We start from the raw sequence: 27,238 nt of genomic DNA on the forward strand, positions 1-27,238 counted from the left end.
AATCTAATTACCTTCAGAAAGTTTAATCTTTTTTTTATGTACTACAGAATTCTCCTATAGAATGTGTTTATCTGTCCATTAGCTGAAGCTGAAACATAGGCGATTAAAGACAATAATTCATAACAAGGAAATTCACAAGGCCAAGCCCAACTCCTGAAAAACAAACCATCACCACAATGCAGTCAGACAAGTAGTGTTCTCCTGGCTACCACCAAACCCAGACTCTTCTGTCAGATTGCCAGATGGAGAAGGGTGATTCATCACTACAGAGAACACTGGAGCTCCCTACACACTGTTCTTGAGCTAATCTGAAGGCCACATGACATTTGAAGGTCTGTAGCCAATGACTCTACAACCTTTGCGCACTCTTTGTTTCAGCATCCACTGAACCCACTCTGTAATTTTACGTGGCCTACCACTTTGTGGCTGAGTTGCTGTTGATCCCAATTATTTTCAATTTGTTATAATACCACTGACAGTTGAATGTGGAATATTTAGTAGCAGGGATATTTTGAGACTGGACTTGTAGCACAGGTGGAACAAGGCCTATCACAGTACCACACTGGAATTCACTGAGCTCCTGAGAGCGACCCATTTTTTCGAAATATATGTAGATGCGGTCTGCATGCCTAGGTGCTTGGATTTTATTACACCTGTGGCCATAGAAATGATTGAAACAATTATTTAAATGGATGAGTTAATATTTTCATTCATTCATTTTATGTAACCTTTAATACAATTCAAGGTCACGGTGGGTCTGGAGCCTACTCAAAATCACTGGGTGCAAGGTGGGAACAGTTCTTGCTCATTTATTTGAAACCATTTTATATACTTGATGTAATTTCTTATGTTTTGGTGTATTCAAGTGAATTCAAAGGTAGTGAACATGTCACCTGAGCCCAATTTTTAACTTGTGACCTGATTAGATTCAGGCATTTCTCCATACACCATCTGCACCAACTGCAGACAGTAGACAGTGAGATCTAGCACTGCCTGACAACCCAAGTCTTTCTCAAGTAGCCAAGGAATGTGCATTAGGAGTCACCAAGGCCTGCTCCCTTGACTCTGCAGATCCAGGTAAGCATCATGTCTACAGTGCCTTCAAAAACAGAAGAAAGCTCACTGTGGTAATTTGCATAGCTTTGATGCTGTAACTTAGTGAACTAACCTCTGTAAAAAGACCTTATTTAGTGGTCACAAGCTCCTTAAACTGTTTTATGTTCATGGTAAGTAGTTTCTCAATTAGCAGATTCTTCCCAGAGTCCATAAAGAGTTGGCCTTCACTCAAAAGCTGAGGATGAACTTCAGATTTCAAAAGCACAGAGTGAATTGAATTCTGGGCAGACTATAATGTAGATAGTTACAGATGTCCAAGATTGTGGGTAAATGCAGTTTTCTGGTTGTTTACATTCAGAAACCAAGAGCCTTTTAACGGTGAAAAGTGTGTTTGAGGGAAAATAAAGACTGTTTGAACATGGCTGAAGTTCAACTTGTCTGTAAGTTTTTATTCACTATTTGAATTACCACAGAAACTCACTTGCATACCTGACTGAGACAGTTCGTTTTTTAATTCATTTACAGACACTGGGGCTTCTTAAACACATTAGACTTGTTTCCAGTACCCCTGGGGAGCTAGCAGATAGTGTAGGTGTGTTGTTTTTTGGCTGCAATAATTCAACGTACAGTGGGATATCTGTGCACAAATGGCCCAAAGATCCCAAAATATCCAGAAAATTGACTAAATTTGTCAACTTTAAACGGGCACATTGAAAGGACCATCCGCTCACTCCGTTATCTGTAGCTCATTTCACTGGCGCTTTTCCAACAATATGGACATGTAAGGAAACCAACGAAAGGTGTTCAAGAGCCTCTGTAACATGGAGGTAAACAGGGTAAGGACACTTACTTCGCCTGTTTTAGTTGGTGTTAGTTAACGTTAGCTTGACTTGCTAAACTCGGTGGCTCAGATTATACTCGGCTACGTAGCTGCATTACAGAGGTTTATGGTGTCGGATGAATTCGGAGTTCGACTTCGATCACATTTACAAGAATAACGGTACCTCTAAATTTGAGTTTAGCTTATTGCTAAGCTATTGTCATGAATAATGTTGGTTATTTAGCTAGCTAGATACTGTCATAACGGTGTTTTACCGCGGCGTTGTTGAGCTGTTGTCCACCAGTGACGTCACGGTTGCGTTCAAGAATTTCCGTAGCGAGCTCGCGTTTTTCCGTTAATTTAATAAAATTGTCAGTTTTAAAGCAAATTAAGCTGCTATTTTCATTTTAATTCATACTTATATATGTCAGTAACTTAAATAATGTGAAATATTCATGGAGGTCCATTAAGTGGTGCTTAGCCTTTAAATAATGTTTTCCTGTAGATTTATGTGAACAGCCCCATTGTATTTGCTGAGTTGTACATATTGGGAAAAATAAAACAATAGAAAAAATGATATGATGCTATAAAATTTGTACAAAGCTTAACGTAAAGTTTTATTTCATGTTAAGTGCGGAGAATGACCCAATAGTCCAGAAATTATACATTATAAAGTACACAAATCTGTTTATTCCGCAGAACTGAGATCAAAACAAGGACTGAAACCATCAGAGAATAGCACCCATTTCAGGACCATTTGCTGGCTCCCCATAGTTCTGTGTTTTTCACATAAGTCTTGAGCCTGTCTCAGTCCCCTGGCTGCTACTGCAACAACACAAATAAAAGCTTTTTACACTACCTGTTTTCTTATTGTGTATATAATCTCATGATGGACTGGACAGGGTCTATTCCTGCCTTGTGTCCAATGATTACAGGTCTTCTCTGGACCTACCATTACACTGACCAGGATGAAATGCTTACAGATGGAATGAATGAACGAATAAATGAACAAACGAATGAATATAACCTCCATAGCATGCAATGGGGTGATCTACAGTGGCTGCACAAGTTTAATGTCCCAATATGCTCAATGACAAGAATTGGCTTATAAGTCTGTTGCCAACAGTCCAGTAAATATGGTATCATCTTGTATTTTGACACTCGTGCTCTCCTAAGAATGCACTTATTACGAAGACTTATTGGTCTTCAGCCAATCAACAGTCAGAATTAGCTGTCCATCATTAATCCTGCAGCCAATGGAGTCACAGGGGGTTGTTTTGCAGGGGCACTGACGAAGAACTGGGTTGAAACATAGCTTTTAGATATAAAATATTTTAGCACTGTGTCTTGGAGAAACTAGATTATTTCATTCTGCCTCAACACGTCTTTGATGACAATCTGACTTTTAGACTCAACACAAAGCAACACATAAAAATAACATCAGATAATCACATCATGTAGGGGCCCTGTTCCTTATTTAAATTCCAGAATGTTTGGCAACCCTAAGTCTAAACTTTCCCAAAGTAACAGTCAAAAACATATTTTTACACCACCAGGGGAAAAATAAATCTCAGAAAACCCTGATTTAAAAAAAATGTGTTGAATGAAGAGTTCAGATACTTTTGACCATCAAAATACTGATCATATAACACTCTTTAAATATGAATTAATAATGATTTGGGGGAATGAAATGAGAAATAAGCGTGTTTCCGTGCATTAGAGGAAGTGGGTGTGGACTCGTGTGACTCGGTGTGACTCATGTTAGTTTTCGGTGGGATTCCCCTCAGTTTCCCCAAGAGTTCCAGCGCTGAAAATGACGGAGTCTCGCTTGTGAATTTTGTCGGTTGCTTACTGTAAATTAGCTTGGTAAAGCACTGACTGTGGTTCTTTAGGTAACAGGCTTAATGTAGTTCATCTGTGTTTCACTTTTCTTTAATACAAATGTTTACTTACACCGCATGTATATCCAAATATAAATATCCATTTAAAGCCCAATAAGGCGTAAGACAAAGGCATAGTAAACGCATATTTAATATCTTGAAAAAATTATCGTTCTCTCGTCTTATTAACTGCCACAGCTTATCGTTCTCGAACATTATTAAATCGTTTTCCACATCTTATAATATTTCGCTGGCTCCACTCAGCGGCGCTACACATTCCCCCCCCCGCGGTCTTGAACCGCCGTGTTCGCTCCGGCTGAAGCAGCTGTATATTTCTTTTAAAATACACGCCGTAATACTCACTAGATGGCGCCAGAGGATCACCTCCTTTCACTTCCGAAATCAGGAGCGGCGAGTGGACATCTTTGACCTTCTGTTGTAAATCACCCACAGGTTGATAATAATAGTCGCACTTATGTGGAAACAGAAAAGACAAATCAAATGGGGGTTAAAATGCTTCTGTGTGCGAGGCATTATCATATCATATACTTTATTATACTCTGAGGTCTGAATCATAGGACTATGTTCCTTTCTGTACGCAGTAGTTTTGGGAATGTTTTGATAATATCCATCTTTTATAAAAGCACAAAGCACATTATAAGGCACAACTCCTGTTGATTTGTAATTTTGTGCACATTCTAAAAATGTTATGGTACATTTCAGGTTTTATGTATTATTTCCCCCTGCCAATGTGTCAAATAAATAAACAAAACCCAACTAAACATGCATTAAAATGTAATATTTAAGTGTGCTCCCACAGGTTTGCTAACTTAATTTTAAAATGAACAAAACATGCCACTTGTTCGGGTCGTATAAACCACTGCAGAGCTGTATGTGGTAGTTGGCTTTGGTAGCAGCTGTATGATTGAGAGCTGGATTTAGCCTGCTGTCCGACTGGGTGTGTCTAGCTGTGTCCCTCCTCCTTTCAGAGCTCTGGCCTCTCCTCTGTTCCCAGACTGCAGGATGGTGGGAACTTAGTGAGGGCATTGCTGTAATTGGGAGCTATTTTTAAATCCAGCATGCACAATCTGTCAAGGCCTGCTCCTCAGGGACCTGCCACCAGCAGCCTCCTCAAGCCGCGGAATTTAATCCGGGACAACTATCCAGATGTGATGGAAAACATCTGGTCCAAGATGCTCATAGACAAGGTCCTATTTCTACCCGTTGTTCTCCTTGATCTTAAGGATAATCAGAGATTGTAAGAAGTGCAATGTACCCACAGTTTTTATATTTAATAACAACCAGGTAGGTCTTTCACATAGTCTAGAAACTTTCTAATGTTTTCCCTTTTGTGTTTTTGGATCCAAAGTGCAAGTCCAGGGATAAACAAAGGTGAACTTAAAAAAAAAAAAAAAACAAAAAAAAAAACTATATTTATATATATTATTGTAAAATTCTATTTAATCTCACTGTGTTTGTTACTAAAAATATTCCAGAAATAGAAACTTAAGGTTAATGTTCTAATGTTTCCTCACTTGAAGAAAGGAGCAATGGAATCGAAGACCTTTTTTTTTTTTATTCCTCAATGAATCATATCTGAAAAAGTGTGTGAATAAGATCCTGTTTAAAGAACCTTCATATGTAAAGATTGTAGACCAGTTTAATGGGTCTGTCCTAGAACGTTAACATTAAGTGGAAATCCTTCAAAAAGAAAATTCAGATTCAAATCTCATTTACAAAATGGATTATTTACAGAACTGTCTTATTGTTGAGGGAACTAAAAGGTGGCCCCTTGTCATTGAGGGAAGAAGAAAAGGAAAAAGAAGGAAAAAAAAGTTACATTTTATAGCAGACAAAAGAAAATTACCTGTGAGCTATACATTGGGCCCAGCACTGCATGTGAATCAATCACCAATACTGATAACACAAGACTACACTGAACAACAGTACAAAGGCCACAGATTTGCCAAAGATATTTATTTCCTGCTTTAATTTAAAAATGAAGAAAGTTTAATTGCAATTTGTTACAATTATATTTACTGAAACACATCTATGTTCTCTGTCATTAAACAAAGTTACATTTAGGCACACAAATGCATTCTACAGTTCTTTACTCTTAAACAACTGACAAAAAAAAAGTTAAGTATTAAGCATAGTTTACTGCATTGAAGACTGAAACTGTACAAAAATCAAGGAGCAAGAAAAGTAAGCAATTCTGCACAAGGCTCATAGCAGGGAACAATATCCCTTATATCTGAATTTAACTACTACTTATGTGGAATCCCCCCCCCCCCCAAAAAAAAAAAAACTTTAAAATTTGAAAAGTGTAAAACACCTGAAGCAAAGGACCATGTTCAAATGTTCTCCCAGGGGCGGTGGTTTCAGGAATCTCTGGCACTGACGTTTTTGTGAACAAATTCAGTATTGCAAAAAGTTTACTAAAACAGAGATTAATTAGTGTTAAATATGTTTCAAAGCGAAACACTCACTTTCCATATCAGTGATAAAAAGCTTAAGTAAAAGATATTCCTCTGGGTGTTTGGCCATGTGTGCAAAAGACTACAGAAATGGAGATAGTAGTAATGCTGCAGGTACTGTACTGAATATTGAATAAACAATGCTTTGCACTTCAAATGTATCTACAAAAGCTTCAGGAAAACATTTTACGTCCTTTTAGCACGTACCAGCTAAAAGTAAAATACAGCTCAAACAAACAGTGAGAAAGCCTGTTGATCTCTATTGCCTCAAAACTGTAAATACGCATCAGCTCCTACAGTGAACCTCACAAAGAGTCCACACATGTTCTATGGCTTGGCTTATATACACGCGGTTATGTTAGAGTAATTGTGCACGATGGAATATTCCCATTCTGCTGTTGTTTGTGGGAAAACTTTTCAGTCTCCTTCACACAAGGGGATCTCTTGTTGTTTCTTTAGCTAAAGGAACTTTTAGTGGAGATTTCTTTTCTTTGGCAGTGTTAGGCTTAGGGTTAGAGAATATCAGTAAACCTGGTGTAGAAGGTGCACACCATGGATGGTGTAACTTCCTGTGTCCATACCTGGTCCATTAACATTAATATGAAAATCCTGAGCCCTTTGAGACATGAAATACAACATAATTCCATACTGCTTTTGTGTGTGTGGCAGATACAGAGCATGTTACACTAATGCCGATGTACAAAAGATGTCCACTGTATATATGTGCTTTTAAATTGCTTAATTTATTTTTCCCCTAAATAAAGACTCAATCTTGTATTTTTGGCATTTTCCTTGATGCTGCAGAGATAACATGCCATTTGGTTTGCATTGTAAATAATAAAGATAAAGCATAATTAATAAATCTCTAACAGAAGGAAAAGCTGGTATGAAACTACACATAATTTGACAAACATTGGCGAGCTTGTTTTGATTAAGCTGAAACATTGTTCTACTTCAGAATCACAAAATGGAGAAATGACATGAAAATAAAGTAAGACATAATGACTTACTCTGGCCCTTGTGGAAAAAAAGTGCAATCGTATTTTCTAGCTTTTCAGCACTAACCCAGAAGCTGAACATAAAAATTCTCCTGCCATTGTACATCTCACCTACTAAGAATCCCCCACCAAAAAATGATGCCTATAAGCTTGTACAGATTGGATTCAACTCTTCTGCAGTACGAGAGCACAGTGCCTGCCAAAAGATTAACCAAATCAAACTCCTGCCAGTGTCTAACATCTGTGTAATCATAATCACAACCATGACTATAAATGTCTTGATTAAACTAGAATACTAATGCTACCAAAGACAGGGAGGAAAGTGTAGTATTTATATCCTCCAAAACTTTGGGTCTTCTTTAGGTACCAAAATACTGTTATGTATGTAGTATTTTGGAGTCCCATTAATGCAATGATTCTGACTACAGCAAAGAGAAATGACAAAGGCAAGAATATTGTAATTGCACAGTCACTGGGAGGCTGGAATGAAGTTAAGATTTCCGATGAAGAGTCTCATAAATGGCACACTGAAGATGACTGGTCACTACGGCGAAGGAACAGACACCTCCAGGAGCCTGTTATTTTTACGCTTGCAGGAAACACTGTTGCCATTCTTGGGCCCTGCCTGGATGAATTTAACACACACTTGGTCCTGTTTAAACTGTACAAGGAATCTGCAAGAAAGAAAGTTTTAAAATAAGCATAGGAACACACACACACACACACACACAATTCCAAAACTGGATGACGGACACCTACTCATCTGAGATGTCTACATTGATCGGTTCCCTTTCAGCTGAGGCGGTTCCTGAGCGATGTAGTTTGGTGATAATCTCTATTAATCGATCACTGCTCAGCAAGAAGTCGCCTTTGGCTGCTGATGGAGTTCCCTACAGAGAGAGGTTTACATTACTAAGTCAGACAAGGACTGCTCATGTTCAAAGGAGGCTTTGAAATGCATTCCTATTCTGAATGTCAGCAAAGCTACACAATGCATGCTCATCTGCTTATTGCTTACTTACGTTTCAGAAATGAAACCAAATAACATTGTGACACAGTTAGACAAAATAATTAGTCAGGGACTTGCCTCTTTGAGTTTGAGAGCAAAGAAACCATCACTCTGAGTGCTGACAGATACACTGCTGAGATCAGGCAGTGGTACACTAGCCTTTACTTGACCCGTCTTCTGATCAGCCAGAACAAAGTGTTTCTTAGTGAGGAGGAAGATTCTGGAAGCTCCCTAAAATAAAACCAGCAATACATATTTTCATGCATAACTTGAATAAAAAAATATATATATATCAATTTAGTAACATTTATTCCTACAAGCATTTGTACTATAAAGGCAGATTAAGTTATGCTAAAAAGCATCACGACAACAGAGAAGCCTTTACAGAAGTCTATGGTTGTTTATATAAGTTGCCATGAAAGGCTCGTGTAGAAGTTATGAAGTGTAAAATTATGAATGAAAACCTACAATAACATGTTACCATCAAATTTCTTTGCTGTGCTCACCTTGCCATTGGCCCTGTTGATTTTATTAACCACATCAGCCAGAAGAACCTTTTCATCAATCACACTGTTCAGCTTCTGGTACTTAGGGTTTTTGTTAATCTCCAGATAATCTCCTTTGAATGGCTGACCCACACTGTGGAGCAAAGAAGATTCACCTTGTAGCCCAGTTTCTGAATAAATATACGTAGCTCACTTATTTAACCCTCCATCACAGTTCTAGAAAAAATGTGGGTTAAATGTATTATACCTGCAGGGGTACAGGGCTTTCTTGTCTTTGAAGATTTCACTTGCTTCCAGTTTCTCTTCATAGATGGCCTTCTTCTCCTCTGTGAACTGGCTTCTGTATTTCTTGCACTGATTGTAGAATACAGTGAGTAACAATTGTAAACAGTTAGACCAAGGTTTTGGTGGGCAGTTGATTTATTAAATATCTAGAAAACAACTGACCCTCCATAAATGGAAGATCCTCCTGAGCTCTTGATGTGTGCCTTCCAGGAACATGTAAGGCCTTGCCGGCCAGCTCTTATCGATTGGTGACATGGAAGGCATTGAGTTCTTCAAGCCTAAGAAGTATTTCTGCATCTATTAAAAATATAACAGCAACATAACAGCAACACTGTATGAGAGACCTCAAAACAAAACCCTGTATCCCTAAAATTAAAATTTACTCAGATGTAAAATTTAAACTTGGTTAACGGGTCATTTTTTGGTTTTATAAATTGTTCTTACAATCCTCTGGATGGTGAAAGCATAGATCTTCTTTCCAGCATTTGCTCTGAAAAATTTCCTGTATTCCCTACGGACCTGAGAAAGAAGAATCAGTTGTTACTTGTAGCCATGACAATTTTGAACCTTTTTCCTGAAAGCATCATAATATTATGACCACCTGACCAATGAAAAAGTTGTTCATGACGATTTGCTTGAATCTTCCTGTATTTCAGCCCCTGCTCATCTTTTATTACTGTATTTCAGCAAATACCTGCTGATCTTTGTTTTAAATGAGAGTTCTTATATTAGAAAAAGTTATTGTTCATAGCAATTTTTCATAAACTACAGACTTCAGCAGATGAAAAAATTATGCTGAAAAATGTTAGAGTGTTACTTTAGTCAAATATATGTTATGATCCTTTCAGGAAAATACACCCTTCTTTAGAAGTTCATATTCTATGAAATATAAAGACACTTTATCATGAGGAAACTTTAAGGGAAGCGATATCATGGTATAACAATCAGTAGGACAAAAACATGAACACAAAAAAGACTGATAGAAGACACAGTCTTCTTTCAGTAAAACATCTCCACCTGAAAGACTGAACGAGCTGCTAAAGCAAAAGGTTATCACATAAATAACAACAAAACAGCAGTCAGACGTACTCAGAAACAACAAATTAATGCCAAAAAAGCAAGATGCACAGAGTTAGTTATTAGCATGCTCATACTGGCAGTGTGTAACAAAAATATAAAGACAATAAAAGCAGGAAAACAGGAAGATGGATCGACAGACAGGTAGACATCCAGGCAGCCTCTGTGGTGTCAGTAAAGGTCGTAGTTTTTCGACTTTCAGCAGAGAAACTAGTCTTTGGGAATGCAGAGGGAGGAAAAGTATCTGCCTTTCAATTACCCCAAGGTAGCTTATCTAAAGCCCTGGATTATGAAAGTAGATTTGATTTTGTTTTATAGAGCGTGGCTGATCGCCCACTCTCATAGCACAAATCTAAAACCTTGTCTCTGCTTCAAAACACTAATGTGTGCCAACCCTGAGGCTTAGACCTGTGTAAAATAAAATACTGATGTGCAGAGATAGAGTTTCTGAGCTGATAATGAAAAAATAAAAGCTTGTTTTTGGCTAATCATTTTTTTAACCTCCAAACTAATGTCCATATTAAACTCAATATTTTGAAAATTGTTTACAGCCATGACATGACACTCCTGTAAATGATTATATAAATGTCCATTTTTATATTTTTAGCAGGCATTCTTATCATCACCGCGACCCTGAAATGGAGAAGCGGAAAAGAAAATGAATGAATGAATGAATTCTTATCATCTATTTTGCAATAGATGAATGTGATAGGAGCAAATGTATTAATATTGACAAGAAATATATCCTCAAATCTGGTGTGGGGACAGCATTGTTAATGGTTTAGCAATAATGATTACACACGTCAGCACATGTGCACGCTAAAAAAATGCTCAAAAATATGTTGATTATAATTATCAGCTATACTTTGGTAATTATTAAACCTTCCTTTTAACTGATGAATAATATATCAGCTCTCTGAAGACTCCTCTACTGAACATGCCTTGGGCCTGTGACTAGCTATACCTGACCATGACACCTTGAGGCTGACTGTTAGTATTTGTGTAAGTGGATTTTTTCTTTGTTCTTGCACTTCAACAATGAAGCTCAGTATGGGACAGGGCCAATGTGCTAGATGGCAGGTACCTTGAGTCCCAACCAGTAGGCCCAAATGACGGCGACGGCGTGCTTACGCCTGGCTTCCTCCTTCAGCTGTTTTAGTTCTCTGCGTGCCTGTGAGACAGGGAGGGAGAGGGGCAAGGAATGCAGAAGAGAGTGGAGCTATTGAAAACAAAGTCAAGCAGTACGAAGAGGAGGCACATCACCAGCCTAGAGCAAGAGCAAACAGGTGAGCACACGTCACACCAAGCTGACTGCGTTTCCCATTACCAATCCTGCCAGGTGACAGACAAAAAAATAAATAAATTCCTTGGACTGCTGCTAGGTTTGACTGCATTTGCCTTGTTTAGAGCACACTAATGCTGCACAAAACATCACATGTTAATCCTTAATGTAATACTGCCTTTACGGTACTAATTTTGTAAAAGGCTGGAATATGCAAACCAACCCCCACAACATTTTATAATGTGTTCGGTTTCATGCCCTTTTTCATTCTCCCCCCAGAAACCTATCAGAATCAATGTGATCAAATAAAATTGTGATCTGATTACTTTAGCCCTATCAAACAGTATTATGGGGTTTACGTCTGTTTTTTAATATTTTGCAAAACTTGCAACATAATTGCAATAAAAAACAGAGTTATTGCAATATAGCATTTAGTTCATATCATGCAGCAGTAGAGCACACAAATACTAAAATGCTTTGCAATTCATTTTCAGTAGACTGAAGTAAATTAGGCAAAAAATAATTTACTTGTAGAGGTTTTAGCTGCAAATATGCATACATGCACCCACGCACAGTGAAATTAACCACTTAAAATTCAAGAAGGCACTAAGCAGGTAAAAGCAAGGCCACCTAAAAAGCAAGACAACGCAAGCAAATCATGCAGTCAGAGGAATGAGTCTGGTCTGGTATGGACATGAATGATTCTTACATATGCTACATTTCTTTAATCATCTAGATTCTCAAACACCTGATTTTATGGCCTTCACTCAGTACACTGGCAAAACGGACAACTTTGATCAGGTAGAGGTGCCCACACTGGTGCCAAATTGCTGCGTGGGAATCGGCCCACCGCCTGGGAGCTCGTCTGGATGAGCTTTAATCCACTGCGGTCAGAGCAAAGAGGCTTAAGGGACTAGAGCCTTCCCTGCCCCCACCATCATCACAAACTCACCACTGTGAGCTACCTCAGTTCTAAAATGTCATCCGAGGTAATATGGATGTGCAGGTCATGTTCATGCTATGCTTCTATACTGTATCTCAGCACGTATAGCAGTATAGCTATATATATATATGCTATACTATGCTATAATATAGCAAATACTGTGAGAGTCATGTCCTCATAACCTCTGGTGTATGATGAGCTGTAAAGGTTAAAGGAAGTCATAGAGGCTGGTCACACATGCGGTGAATACCTTGGTTCCTTGCCAGCCGGCCCATATGACGGACACTGCGCGTTTACTCAGCGCCTCATGCTTTAACCGCCGCAGTTCTCTTCGAGCCTTGTTTAGAGGATAATTAGTGCATTGCAGAGAAGAAGTAAAGAAGCATTAAACCAGAAGTTAGATGCACAGGTCAGACATGATTGATTGATTGTTTAGAGTGATGATTTAAGAAGACAGCTCAAAAGGATTTTTCATGCAAAGTGCCAGGGCAGGCAATATGGTGTACAAGCTCTTATAATTGCTTCTTTATCTTATTATATACATAGCATCAAGACCATGTGAGGGCCTGAATGCAACTTAAAGGGTCACTGAACCTTAAAGCTGAGCTATGGTGGTCCTTGCGTTATAAAGTTTAGACAGTCACATTTTATGATCATCTGGAAACAGCAATGGCAGGGCTCAGATGCTAGTGTCTCAAATTGCTAAGATGAAAGAGCATTTTCAAATCTTACAAGAAATAAAATGAAAGAACTAAACATGGACAGAGTCAGTTGGCATTATCTTTTCTCATCAGCCAACAAGTCAGATGAGCAGCCAAACCTAAAGGTGGAAATAACTTCACAGAAGAAAATGAACACAAACACACAAGACTTTTTATTATGATCCCAGAATCCTCTCTGAAATGCTACCTAATAACAAGCAGAACAAAATTAGTGATATCCAACTACGGGAAGTTAGTGATGACTGGACAACAGTGTTCAGTGGATGAGTGCTGAGAAAACAGAGGGGCAGACTAGCTCGAGGGAGACATGGCAGGTTGGTTAAATACCTTAGTCCCCTGCCAGGCTGCCCAAATTACTGTCACAGCGCGTTTATTCCGAGCCTCCTCCTTTAGACGCTGCAGTTCCCAGCGAGCCTGCAGAAGTTAGCCGAGGAGTTCAGGCAATGGCAAACACAGGAGAAGAAAGCATAGAAAGGAAAGTATGAAAGTAACAGCAGCACAGAATCAAGCTGAAAAAGATGCAATAACCCTGGCAGTGTTTTCTAAGCCAACTGTGTGTAGCTTTGGCAAAAGTCAGCCTAGTAAGGTCACCATGAGCTGGAAAGTTACACTCCGACCTAAAATGGTACTACGAGTTTGTTTTCCATGGCGATTAATTACACTGCATTTGGGAGACAAGAAGAAACAGTACCTGTGTTCCATGCCAGTAGGCTGCAATAGTGGTCACTGCCTCTTTGCATCTCTTCTGATATTTCAGCTCACGCAGGATCTTTCGGGCCTAAGGAAAGAACAGAACACAATAAAGAAGGAAATTAAGCTATGACATATTTGCTGGAGACAGTGCTCACATATAAGGGAAGCTTGTTGGGAAGAGTGCTGTTCCAATGCAGTCTTACCTTCCATCCTCTGATGAAAGACTGAACCACGATGGAGGAGCTCTTGATTTTCTGGTACTTCTTTTGTTGCTGCAGTCAAAAATAAACAAATTTCATAGAAGTTAAAGCATATAGAGCAACCTCAAAGAAAATCTAAATTTGAGAAGAAGCTGAGCTTACAGCATATCTCCGGTACCAGGCAGCCACCACCACCTGGCTCTTCTTCAACAACAGGAAATGAGTACGGCACTTCCAGCCACGGTAGATCTTCTGGATGAGTGTGGCCAAGTCCTCCAGACACTGCTTTCTTCTCTCCTCCAGGAAAAAGAGCTGAGAGGAACCAAAAGTATGAACCACAGATGACAACAAAAAACAATAAAATATCACTACTGCCTTGTTTATGCTCTGTAATCAATCACATTTAAGAGGAATGACCATGAACATTTACAGGTTTTACTTGCATCTAAAATTATTTCTCAATGGTAAAAACTACTGTGCTCAATAACAGATACAATGAGAATGATTCATCATTTATTAAATAATCGGATCCTAGACAAGACAAGAAAATGTTCTGTGACACCATAATTATATGCTTTTTATACCATATGTGCTGAAGGATATTGATGGTGACAACAGCCAAGACTAACAACAAACATAAATCTGGCCAAACTGGAACCAACGTCCTCCATGATTGGCCCAATACTGACAATAGCTGCCAAGTCTGCCCTACCCCTAGCAACCAAGTCTAGAAGATGGCTAAATAAAACTGTGTTCTCAGACAGAGCCCGAGCTGGGGGCCAGGACCAGGACTCCAGTGAGAGTCAAGGGAGCCAGAATAAGATCCCACGCTGATAGAGCATTGATTGGACAGCTGGAGATGGAGATTGCAGAGGTGGAATGTGCGTGGATAAGATGAAACACCAAAGGCATTTTTAGCCATCCATGATGTTAAAGCTCCAAGAGAGCAAGTCCATGTAAAAAGGGAACTCCGTCTCTCTTAAAGAGCTCCTTAGTTACAATCTGCTTTCCCATGTTAACAGACAAACAGAGGAATGTATAAGTGAAACCATATGTTTGACTCCTTGTTTTTCCCCCCTTTTTTGGAGGCCAAGGGGTTGATAATTATATTAGTATAGCTCAGAGGAGTGCAAGATCCTGTTGGAAATTTAAAAAAAAAATCTCTTGCAGGATTTTACATTAGTCTGTATTGCCTTAGCATAACAGCACCTTATGGACTAAAGCATTGGGACACATCTACTAATTACTGAATTCAGGTGTTTCATTCAGTCTGGTGGCCACAGGTTTGTGGCATGGGCTGCATGCAAACCTTATATCACCAAGCACCAGATGGAGTCTTGTCAAGTACACTGCCACCGGTATCCAGAGCAGTAGAAATCCACTTCTTTATCTGGTTGTCTAACGGACAGGTCTGATTTTGGCAAATGCCAGGAGAGAGAACGTAACCTGCTATATTGCAGTGTGCCAGCTGTGAAGTTTGGTGGAGGAGGTATAATGATATCGGGTTGTTTTTCAGGGGTTGGCATTGGCTCCTTTGTTTTAGTGAAGGGAAATGTTAATGCTTCAGTATGCTAAGACATTTTGGACTGTATGCTTCCAAATTTGTGGGCACATTTTGGGAAAGGTATGTTTCTGTTCTAGAAGGACTCTGCCCCTCTGCATAAGCAAGGTCCATGAAAGCATGTTTGAGTTTGGAGTAGAAGAACTTGACTGATCCACACACAGCCCAGACCTCCACCACATCAAAAGCATTTGGGATGAATTGAAAAGGAGACTGTGAGCTGGAAGCTGTTACAGCAACAAATGGGGTAACAATTCCATATTAATGACTATGGATTTAGAACAGGCTGGCATAAAATCTTCTGTATGTGTAAAGTATCCCAATAAATATATCCATTTAGTGTATGTTCCTAGTCTTTCACAATGTCTTATCTAGCCTTATAAATTATGGAACTATATGCAGCCAACGTCACGGCAGTGCAGCAGTTATAAACTTCATTTATATATATATATATACATATATATATATATAACTCCATTTTAGCTTATAAATACAACAAATCACATTTCTTTTGAGGTATTACTATATGTAGTAAAATACTACTCACAGTTCTGGGATTCCTGATAAATATTTTGGAGCGTCCATAAGCAAACTCATCTTTTGGAACCTCCAAGTCCTTCAAGAGAACCTCCACACCTTCCCTGCATTTACACAAAACAAAATGTTAGTAGCTCAGAAAGATTTAGAATAGTAAGGGTTTAGAATAATTATATATATTTAAAAAAAAAAAGCAGCAGTGGAATAAAAGATAGCAATCAATCTCTGCCCCAGACGCTAGCACAGCTCTTAACTGATTCCAAAAAGTGATATGATTCAGAAAGTTATTCTTCTGCTAAGTATGAATCACTATCCAGTGGCGACATAGTGCATGTGGGTAGATTCTGTCCTAACATGTTTGTTACAGGATACAGCTGAGTGCTAATAGCCTAGCCTATGGATAGGGTCTGTCAAATAGTTGCCCTAGATAAGCAGCATAATAAAGCCAGACATGACAAAACTGTCAACCTGCAGGATACCGAGGGAGCTTTACTTGAACAAGACAAGGCATGCTGAGGTTCCAAGTTTGGGAATAATAATTTTAATACGTCATACTCAAAACCAGTCAGTATTGTTAGTGTTTATGTATTGAATTCAGGTGACATGAGTGGTGGTGGATTTGGAACTAACATAGAATACATTTGAATTACAGGGTACAAATTTTGTAGTCTAACCTTGCAGGACCCTTCCAGTGGGGCCAGGTCTGCTTGCAGAGCATCTTGTAGCGCTCCAGGCAGGGCTCATATGCCTGACGGAAGGCATAACCTGCTCGCCTCACACGCACATTCTCCATCAGCCCCAGGTAGCGTACCTGGTGGCACACCAGCGAATCTGTGAAGACTTGGGCTGCCTTCTTGTCATTGGGCTTGATACATCTGGGAATGCACAAATATAAGACAAAAAAAAAAAAAATAAGAGTGTTGAGAGCACAGTGGCTTGGTGATTAGCATGTTCGCCTCTCAGCACTGGGATCTTGGGTTCAAGTCCCATCTGGGTGGAGTTTCCATGTTCTCCCTGTGTCTGCGTGGGTTTCCTCCAGGGTGTGTCTGGTTTCCTCCCAAATTCCCAAAACATAGAGGTTAAGTTACTCCTGGTGTGAGTGAATGAGTGTGTATGTGAATGAATATCTGCATGGGCACTCAATCCTGAGTGAGCTACCTAGTGCCTGATGCAGTCCTCTAGATAGATTGTCAATCTTGGTTGAGAGAATGCCGTGTGCATTTGGCCGCCTCTTTTACCCAGTGTGTGTACTGACTGAGTGTTGAATGGAATGGTGTTCTGTGCAGTGATGATTGTAAAGCATCTAACTTTAGTGTCCACAAAAGCATTATATAAGTTTAACAATAAAAACTATAAATTATTAAAGTAATATGCTAGCACTTTTTGAACATAATTTGTGCCTTTTACATCTGTAGTATATCAGTGTATTCTGAGTTATTTTTCTAAATACAGGACACAAACAGAGTTCTCTTCTTTTCCATCATGTTTTTTTGATGGTGGTTCTCTTTCTAAGCTCAGGACACAAACTGATTACAGTCTGTGTTAATAGGCAGTCTGTGATGATAATGTATGTAATAGATTCCCAAACAAATTTCTTAAGTCTTAATGCTTGAACAGTTGTCTCACCTTATATAGTTGGGGTTCTTGGTCTGAAGGTTTTTCATGAGTGTGCCTACTGAGGCTCTGAACTGGAAGCCAGCAGTAGGAGGCCTCTTCAGGTTGACCTTTGCAGGGTTGCCCTCTGGGAAAAGTAGTTTCATGAGGCTGTGGTTGGCCTTGTACATAGCCTGGGACATGTCTCTGTAGAGCAGGTCATTGTTTTTGTCCACAAAGCCCTCTACTTTATATAGCACCTAGACAGAGAACAAATTACAGCCAGTTTCACTATGTCCAATGCTTTGGTTTTGGCTGACTAGATTTACGTCCAGTGTTTCCAGTTCCCTAGAGTGATTAAAGAGCTTCTAAAGCTGATTCAGTGGATTCTAGGCAGCACACTATAAATAAATCAGTCATGTCATTTTCATAGCATTCATTATTGTAATGGAGGCACATGATGCATTTCTGATGTTGCACTCTATAAAATTACATTTCTCTAAGGAGGTAGTAAGCTGTTAATCGTGTGGCTCAAACAATCAAAATTCACATGAGGTTTTGATTCATCAACTTTACCAGAATAAAGTCATACATGGACTTAACCATTGGTATGTGTTATATGTTATTTTACAGCTTATGCTTTACTTGCTTTTGTTTGTACTGTGTGTGGGTGTGTGTAAAATAAATTGTCCAACCTTGCCAGCATAGTGCTGGATGCGGAAGCAGTTGTGAGGCAGGCTGTGGTCAGTAAGGAACTTTGAATTCTTGCTCAGTCGGCTCTCAAAATGTTGGTGTTCAGCACAGATGGTGTTGAGCTTGTCCAGAAAGGTCTCGTCTGTCACTGTGCCTGGTCGCAAACACTCTTCATCAAGCATGGCCAAGATACCATTTTGATTCTGCAAAAGGATTGTATGTATTTTGTGTAGATTATGTATTGAAGATAAGATAAAATGACATTATTAAACTGATGGCAGTAAACATTAACACAAGGATATTCAAATTAATTAGCTTACATTTTCAATGAGATCACAGATAACGGCGTTGTTGAAATACTCAATGTTGGTCCATTCAATGCCCTGTAAAAAGACAGATTCAGGATCAAGGAACCTTTTTTTGGTGCCTCTTAGAACACTCCTACAGTACATTTTACTCACATTTTATAACGGTCATATAAAAACTGGAAAGGTTTAAGGGGTGACCAAAAATAGTTTACAGAACTTATTCAGGGACAGACCAGGTTTATACATGGATGCCAAAAGCTGAGGGCCAAGAGACAGCTGAGATTATGTTTTGGTCAATTGAACCAAACATGGGTATCATCTGCCAGCACTTCAGTAACAAGTACAACCCACAACACGGGCCCACAGTAAACGTAATGAACTGGAAAATTGCTTTAGGCTAATTGGGCCATGTGAACAGCTTTAGGAGGGAGGGGGCGGGTGCAAGTGGGAGGCCATGTGGTGGAAGAGGAATCTACACTATAGACAGAGTAGACTGGTCCCCAGATCCCTGTGTTCTTCCCCAGCCTCCAGAACAGTGGTATTTTCCCATGCACTTGGCTGGAGTTGGGCCAGAGAGTGGAATATCACAGCGTGGAGGTCACGGCTGCATTAGGGCACATACTCAGAGCTCTGAAAGCAAACAGAGCAGTGAGCCCTCAGGGACAGGCATGTTTACCCTAACTGCAGTGAGGGATCACTTCCGTCCCCATACTCGCAGAGCAGTGGAGAGCAGGGGGACAGAGCAGCAGAAAGTAGTATTAAATTGTTTTCAGATGAACTTCATTAATAAAGTCATTGCACAGAATAAAAATATTTTAGGAAATTGGTTTAGAGTCAAATGTTTACAACTAAGCGCGAACATGTGATGGCCCCTCTCATATAACATTAGTTATCCATATAGTTGGAGGAGCAATATGTTAACAGTCTGCAGTGTGAGCAGTTTGTTACAGTTAGCTCCTGTATCATGGTAAAGACATATATACAAATATCCCATATCAAGGCACCTCAATTAGATCTTGTTTGTCAGGCATCATTTTTATGGAAAAGGCCAAAGAAACAGCGTCTCACCTCACGCACATACTCCTCCTGCTCCTCACGCAGGGTCAGCTCAATGAAAATCTGCTGAAGCTTCTCATTGCAGTAGTTGATGATGAACTGCTCAAAGCTGTTGTCCTGTGGGATCAATTAGACATGTATTAAGGGCTATAATGTAAATGGCATTTTTCCTGGTGCAGTTCAGATGTACACAGCACCCAAAGCACTAAACACAGCAAACCACCTAGAACTTCAAAGCACTGCACTCCTGCAACAGATACGTCTTATATGTCTAAAAGACACTTCTATGACTGTGCCTGAATATTACACAATATTTTGAGTGTATTTCGTCTTTGCCTATAATAAGCAAAATATATAACTAGTATTCATCAAAGAATCCCTTCCATTTGCCAGAATTATCCCAATAGAGTATTGTGCGAATGCTAGAGAAATATTTTCAGCCAAAACGACCATTAAGAAAAGCTGTTGGACAAATAGTATTTAATAAAATTGTATTAATTAAAATATTTCAACGTTAATAAGGGTTTAGATACACTGCATGAATAACGAAGGACTCCTAACAAAAATTCAAGACCTAGTAGACCACTAAAATAGTTGTCCTCAGATAAATAGCACTTAAAGGTTTGTCTTTGAGAGAGTGGAGAATATCAGGGGTCATTTTACTTCAGATATGAAACTCTGGTGTTTATGTCTGTAAGACATGACATAAAACTATGGGTATGAAACTACGTGTATCAACCTAATGTTTTAGGAACTAGACAAAATTTGGCTAAAACAGCACCGCAGATAACTTACAAAACCGATGGACATGTTCAGTACTGTAAATGTTTTGTTCTGATATTTATTAATTTGTCTGCTGTATAATTTCATGTTAAATACATATTTTCTGCTGAAAACTGAACAAATTGTATTTAATGGCCATTATGACTGGAAAATAAATAAATGAGAGGTTTTCTCAGACTTTTCCCGCCCACAATATAGTAGTTATATATATATAATTTTAGTAACAAATGCTTTTTTGCACTTTCTTATTTTATTATATTGCAATTTTCTTTAGGGTGTTGTATATTGGTTCAAATTTAGATACAGAAATTAACCTCCAAAACAGCTCCATAATTACAACCCAAAAACCATTATAAGTTTCAAAGCAAGTTTATGTTAGTGAACTTTTATTTGCTTATGATATTCAGGTTAGAACTGTTTCTGAAAGAGTATGAGCAACAAGCGACTTTTCTAAAGGGGTTAAAACAACTGAGAGACTGAACACAAAGCAGAATAATAAAAACGTGTACATATAAGGTCCTTTGACAATAAGCCACTGTAATTATCAGGACCACTGGTGTACCTTTGGCACCAGGGAAAACCCTAAAAAACAGCAAAAAGACAGCACATGGCTTGCTGGAAAGAACCAGTCATCAATTTGTGTGGATGCCAGGTCGAATGGCAGTGCCAGCTTCACAAAAAGGGCATACTGACACCTCAACCTGAAGCTGCACTGATTATTAATGAGGGCAAACAGTTGTCACTGTAATCCAGTAGTTTTTAGAATAGTGTTTCAGCCATTAAGAGCCTGAGACACAACCTTACTAAAGCCATTGATGCAACACACGATACATTAAATGCACTGATGTTGCTACTACTGGGTGTTAAGTTGGTACACCATGGCAGGCCATTCTGCTCCATCACTGTCTTTGGCTGTAAAGCTAAAAGGCTGGATTAGGACTAGGATTAAAGGCTACAATCTCAGCATGCACACTGTCACATCACTTCATCAGAGGAGTACTTACTCCATTCTGTTGCCACAGACACAACAACAAATACAACAATGACATTAAAGAGAAATGCAGACCATCAGGCTAGAGCAAATATGCAAAAAATGTAAACAACAGTGAACAGATGAGTTATTACATTCATATACAGAGTTACAACAAGCACCGTGTTGTCAAACAAGTGCAAGATAATGCAGAAATGAGTTCTAGTTTCATGTGACTCATGCATGTCATGCACAAACTGCAAATTGCACCACTTAATACATGTTACAGACAAATAAACGTATACATCATTTTAATTACAAAAATGCATGACAAAGGAGTTTTGTATATGTAGATCTGCTTCTGCCATTTCTGACAAAATGTCAATATAAGATTTTTAATATCAGATAAATATTCATATATTTTCCAAATCTAAAAATATAGTGGTCATGTACAAATCAACTGTGACACTGTTTCATAAACCCATAAAAACAAAAACTATCTTTAATCATAAAAGGAAAAAAAAGATATGTAACATAAACAGTATGGCCCTTTTAAATGTGCAGTTCTTAACCTAAATTTGACTTGATAATCTGTTGTGACCAATGGAGAATTTAGATGTTTTATAGTGTTTTAAAAATATATTTTTACATCACATTTAATTAACTTGACAGGTTTCCTTTCTCCTCTAGCCATAAGGCAGCAAACCTGACCAGAAACAGCAGAATGGTGACAACAAGAACTTAAACCTTATTTAACTAAAAACTAAAAAGACACAGGAATAAGTCTTACCTCAAATATCTCAAAACCATAAATATCCAGGACTCCCATAACTTTTTTCCGAGATTTGCTCTGTGCCTGAACATAAACAGTAGGGAAAAAACTTTAAATTACTGTACAGTGACAAGCCTTAATGTAGCATTACATCTAAGAAAAATAAGGAACATACCTTGATGCTTTCATTGATTCGGGTCACCAACCAACTGAACATGCGGCTGTATAAGTTCTTGGCAAGTGCATCACGAGCATAATAGGCCTACAAAAAAAAAAAAAAAAAAAAAAAAAAGCAACTTCCAATTATTTGCTTAGACTTCAACCTTCATACCTCAAAATATGAATTTAGCAAACATTTACCCATTCAAATAATGTGACACCAGCAAAAATACCCCCTAAACTACAGGGCTGTGGAGACAAATTTGAAATTTGAAGTTTTAAGTCCTAAGAGTTGGCACAGTGCCATGAATGAGGAAAGCCTGCCAACTATTAAGTCAACTTTGCAGAAAAACACAGTCAGCCAGAGCAAGAGCATGAACTCTAGATCACATTATTTTAGCAACACCAACGGAAAACAACCCTTAGATAATACAAGTAATGGCACAGTTTAGATTAAAAGTTATAAACACACAGGTGAACATGCATCACTTGACACTGTTCTAGTGCTCAGTAAGAAAAGGTTTATCACTTCTGTTCACCTCTCCTCTTTCCTGTTATTTTTGGTTTATCTGGCCGGATGTTTATGATGGGAGGTCTTGGCCTTCAGAATGACACCACAGTTCTGCGGAATGGCTTTTCATGAAACCAAATTTCAGAGGATGTTTCAAACCAGTAATTATGACATATAACAATCCACTAGATCTCCCTTCCAAGAGGTGTTTCTGAAGTTGCACACACTCATTCCAGTGACATGACTGTCACTTAAATTTTGGGACTCTAAGAGGTCCCAATTCTGAGCTACTTTCAAATCAGCAGCAGCAGCAGACGTCTTTTGTTTCATAATTAATAGGTCTCCATGCCCCTATGTAAAGCATAAAGGGCAAAGGGAGACGTGAACTGTGTTCATTTACTACATCAGAGGTGAAAATACTGCTCTGGATTTCTTATTTGCTCATTTAAAATGCAGCTATGTTAATAAATATTTGAAGAAAAAAGCTGAGGCTCCAAGACTAAAGGGAAAAAAATGCACTCTTACAGTCTCCTGTTGTAAAGTCACTCAGCCGAGAAGAGATGAAGACAAAGATCATTGCTCATGGGCATAGCATGAAGGAGACTGATAATGGAACTGAAGGAGGTATATAGAGTGGAATGAGGGATAAAAGAAGCCAACCTGAGCAACATTGAGTGTAGTCGACACCTTCTCCATCTTTGCTTCTACAGTACGGAAACTGAAGGCTCTCTCCAGTACTGATTGCTCAATACCCAACAGCTCACACATCTCTTTAAGATCTGGAACACAAAAACAGTTCACAGTCTCTTGGATAGAAAGGCTAACCATATTAAATAGAGTACAAAATGAAATAATGCTTAAATTTGAATAATAGCTAAAGAAAATGTGTTCTGCTTGTTTATTTTAAGCCAAATTACTGTATGACCAGCCACGACCTATTCCTTGGTGAGACTGTTAAGACCTTCAGGAGAGGTTAAACCAGACAACTTAAAAATAACCTCTGCAGATTTTTGGAGTATTTGGTCATCAGCATCACTATGTTAAAAGAAGAAAGAATATAGCAGTAGCATAGCTTAAACAATCCTTTCTTAGATCATCTCTTTAAGTGTAAATGCTGACACAATGCAGTATATAATTTGTACTGGTAACTGCACTATGTGTACAGGGTTTAGAGAAAAGCATGGAGAACAGTAATATTTAGGCCTGAATCAAATGCCATCATAGCTTGAGATAAAATAGATATATTTTCTGAAAGATTTTCTTGTGTGCAACTACATAAAAATACCCACATTGGTCATAACACATTATAAAGAAATCTTTAAGAGCAAGTTTCATAAAGTACTGCTTCATATGTGAAAATTTCTGTTTCCTTAAGGTCCAGGACGATATCAATAGATGGCAGTAGTGTTCAACAAGGTTCAGAGTCTGGCATTCAGGAGTTCCATTTATTTCATATTCACTATTAATGATATATTGAATATTAATCAGCAAATATTATATTGACAACAGTGGCTTTTCTAGATTTTTTTTGTTGCCTTTCTCGTAAAAAATCAACATCACAAGCAGTGTTTGTTTTAGGCTTCAAATGAAAAAATTACATCTTAAAAGTGATAATATGAAAAAGGGAACAAGCTCATCATTCCCCTGAGAGGAGGAAAAATAATTCATTTCATTCATTCATTATCTGTAACCGCTTATCCAGTTCAGGGTTGCGGTGGGTCCAGAGCCTACCTGGAATCATTGGGCGCAAGGCAGGAATACAGGAGAATGCAGGAGGGGGCGCCAGTCCTTCACAGGGCAACACTGACACACACACATTCACACCTACTGACACTTTTGAGTCGCCAATCCACCTACCAACGTGTGTTTTTGGACTGTGGGAGGAAACCGGAGCACCCGGAGGAAACCCACGCGGACACAGGGAGAACACCAACTCCTCACAGACAGTCACCTGGAGCGGGAATCGAACCCACAACCTCCAGGTCCCTGGAGCTGTGTGACAGCGACACTACCTGCTGCGCCACCGTGCCGCCCCTAGGAAAAATGATAATAAAATAAAAAACAAAAATAATAATAATCACCATTCTTGTCCTTGACCCGGCTCTCGTCAAAGCCATTGACGCGCGACTCTGGCTTGAACTCTATGTTGCCCAGCTTCAGCACAGCAGCCACCAGCTCCAGCACTGACTGCACCTCATCCTCCATGAAGCCCACAATCTGCATGGCATTCTGGGTGAACACAGGGGGAAAGCCGTCCAGTCAGTACAGCACTGATGAATGAAATTAAATATTAAAGCAGTAACTGTAATATGTATAGACCTGTCTTTAAGAAAATAATGGAATAGGACTATGCAAGATAGTCATAACAAGATGCTCTCTGGGTTCATGGAATCTAAAGCTGGGAACAAAGGAATGGTAATGAGACCTTCAGATGGCTCTGGGAGTGAGATATGACTAAGAGATAACTGTAGAAAAAACTGAAATGTTATGACGTATTTTCTTTCTTTATAAAAACACATTACTCATGGGAAATGTTGTCTGTTCTTGTAGAACAATATGTGAAAAAATGAAAACTTACCTCTTTAAACACCTATTGTTTAATGTTTTTTTTCTGTCCTACTAGAAATGTATATTCTGTGACTCACAGAAAGGCCTTCAATACATATAGCCTGCTCTAGGGTTTTGTAGGCATGTTGGAATGTGAAGAAAGACAGAGATCTTTGTAAAGTAAATGCGTTCCAAGCTTGTGCTGTATTCCATACATCCTGCATTAACTAATAGCAAGACTGTTTTGGCAGTGTTGGCAGAAATTTGGACAAAAAGTATGACTTGTGACTAAATCCAGAAATGCATCAGTCTATACAAAGCACAATGGGTGAATATATCCAAATAATTAGGATATGATCTCTCTCAGTCACAGGGGACAGAGCCAAAGGGCAGTTGAGTTCTAGCTGAACTATTCTTTTCTAAATGCAATACAGAGTTGGGCTTAGAGCTATTATTCAAGAAATGTTTTCTGAATGCTGTTCTCTAATATAAACCAGCTCAGTCCATTCAGAGACATCAGGATGTGGCAAAAATAACAAGTAAAAGTCTTATTCAGGATTTTATTCTTGCTCTCCTGCTTTTTATTCATCTCCAAAAAGCTTTAGATGTCTCAGGGCAATTACAACAACGTTCTGGGAAGGCTTTTTTCTTTTCTGGACATGAATTTTCCCCCTTTGCAGACATGTACTGATTATGCCCAGAACAAATATTGGTAAACTAGTGCCATGTAGAAATAAATCACGTCGTCATACACTTTGTGTTCACAGTAGGGAACACACATGAAAATAAGGACAGGAAAGATCATTGCCTATACCACAAAGACATATGCAGAGCACAGGTGGAACCTCACAAAAATGAACTTTCCTCTCCTTTGAAGATGGCACAAGCAAAGCGTGCATTGCACAAGGGTGCTTCTTTGAGGAGATCAAACTCCATCTCATAGTGAGCCTGAACAAGAGCTGATCTAATCCAATCACACAATTAAACCAGTCAATTAGAGATAAGAGGCTTATCTTGTAAAGGTGATAAAGGTCTTAACTATAGCAAGTATAGGGTGACTACAATATACTTTATTGCTTCAGTATATCATAAAAACTGCAAGTTTTCATTTCAAATAGGATGATTTAATTCAATGTAAAAATTACAATAATAAAAATGTCATTACAAATATATTAACTGTATTTAAACGCTACACTAAAAATGTTTTAATGAGTTGAAACAAAAGTGATCAGTTTAATACAGAAAGACATTTCATATACATGTAAATTTACAAACTCATTTCCCAGAAAAGATGGGACACTTTCTAAATATGCAACAAATATTTAATATTTGTAATTTAATATTAACAAATATGTACATTTTTTAAATTCAGTTTAACATTTAATTTACAGAAAAAAGGACAAAAAATTACAAAAGGGCAGTGTTTTAATGCATATTTGTCAAATATAAAAGTATAAAAATGATGCCTGCAACACACAAAAAGGCTCACATCGCCTATTTAATTGTTCTGGAATTCATTCATTCATTGTCATGAGCCGCTTACCCAGTTCAGGGTTGCAGTGGGTCCGGAGCCTACCCAGAATCATTGGGCGTGAGGTGGGAACACACACTGGATGGGGCGCCAGTCCTTCTCAGGGTGACACACACACACTCACCTATGGACACTTGTGAGTAGCCAATTGACCTACCAACGTGTGTTTTTGGACTGGGGGAGGAAACCAAAGCACTTGGAGGAAACCCACGCAGACACTGGGAGACCCACCAAACTCTTCACAGACAGTCACCCAGAGTGGGACTTAA

At 38.7% G+C, this 27,238-nt stretch overlaps 1 protein-coding gene across 4 annotated transcripts in view; it reads right to left on the reverse strand.

Annotated features, from left to right (window-relative positions):
* Positions 1-5,399: 5,399 nt before the first annotated feature.
* myo1b (myosin IB) overlaps positions 5,400-27,238 on the reverse strand; it is a 65,845-nt gene continuing 44,006 nt past the window's right edge. Inside the window, exons 10-32 of one of the 4 annotated variants that reach the window (XM_066686098.1) lie at positions 24,973-25,120; positions 23,552-23,670; positions 22,397-22,483; positions 22,240-22,305; positions 19,709-19,813; positions 18,653-18,715; positions 18,335-18,535; positions 17,673-17,899; positions 16,721-16,921; positions 16,057-16,150; positions 14,111-14,260; positions 13,952-14,020; positions 13,747-13,833; positions 13,383-13,469; positions 12,584-12,670; positions 11,193-11,279; positions 9,476-9,550; positions 9,194-9,328; positions 8,994-9,100; positions 8,747-8,879; positions 8,319-8,471; positions 7,991-8,121; positions 5,400-7,905 (exon numbers count right to left, since the gene is read on the reverse strand). In XM_066686098.1, the coding sequence (XP_066542195.1) occupies positions 7,776-7,905; positions 7,991-8,121; positions 8,319-8,471; positions 8,747-8,879; positions 8,994-9,100; positions 9,194-9,328; positions 9,476-9,550; positions 11,193-11,279; positions 12,584-12,670; positions 13,383-13,469; positions 13,747-13,833; positions 13,952-14,020; positions 14,111-14,260; positions 16,057-16,150; positions 16,721-16,921; positions 17,673-17,899; positions 18,335-18,535; positions 18,653-18,715; positions 19,709-19,813; positions 22,240-22,305; positions 22,397-22,483; positions 23,552-23,670; positions 24,973-25,120 (2,742 nt within the window). In that variant the 3' untranslated portion in view covers positions 5,400-7,775. The remainder of the gene's footprint in view (positions 7,906-7,990; positions 8,122-8,318; positions 8,472-8,746; positions 8,880-8,993; positions 9,101-9,193; positions 9,329-9,475; positions 9,551-11,192; positions 11,280-12,583; positions 12,671-13,382; positions 13,470-13,746; positions 13,834-13,951; positions 14,021-14,110; positions 14,261-16,056; positions 16,151-16,720; positions 16,922-17,672; positions 17,900-18,334; positions 18,536-18,652; positions 18,716-19,708; positions 19,814-22,239; positions 22,306-22,396; positions 22,484-23,551; positions 23,671-24,972; positions 25,121-27,238) is intronic. The other 3 variants (XM_066686099.1, XM_066686100.1, XM_066686101.1) reach the window with 3 other exon arrangements.

Source organism: Hoplias malabaricus, chromosome 12, assembly GCF_029633855.1.
Source record: "Hoplias malabaricus isolate fHopMal1 chromosome 12, fHopMal1.hap1, whole genome shotgun sequence".
Lineage (NCBI taxonomy): Eukaryota > Metazoa > Chordata > Actinopteri > Characiformes > Erythrinidae > Hoplias > Hoplias malabaricus.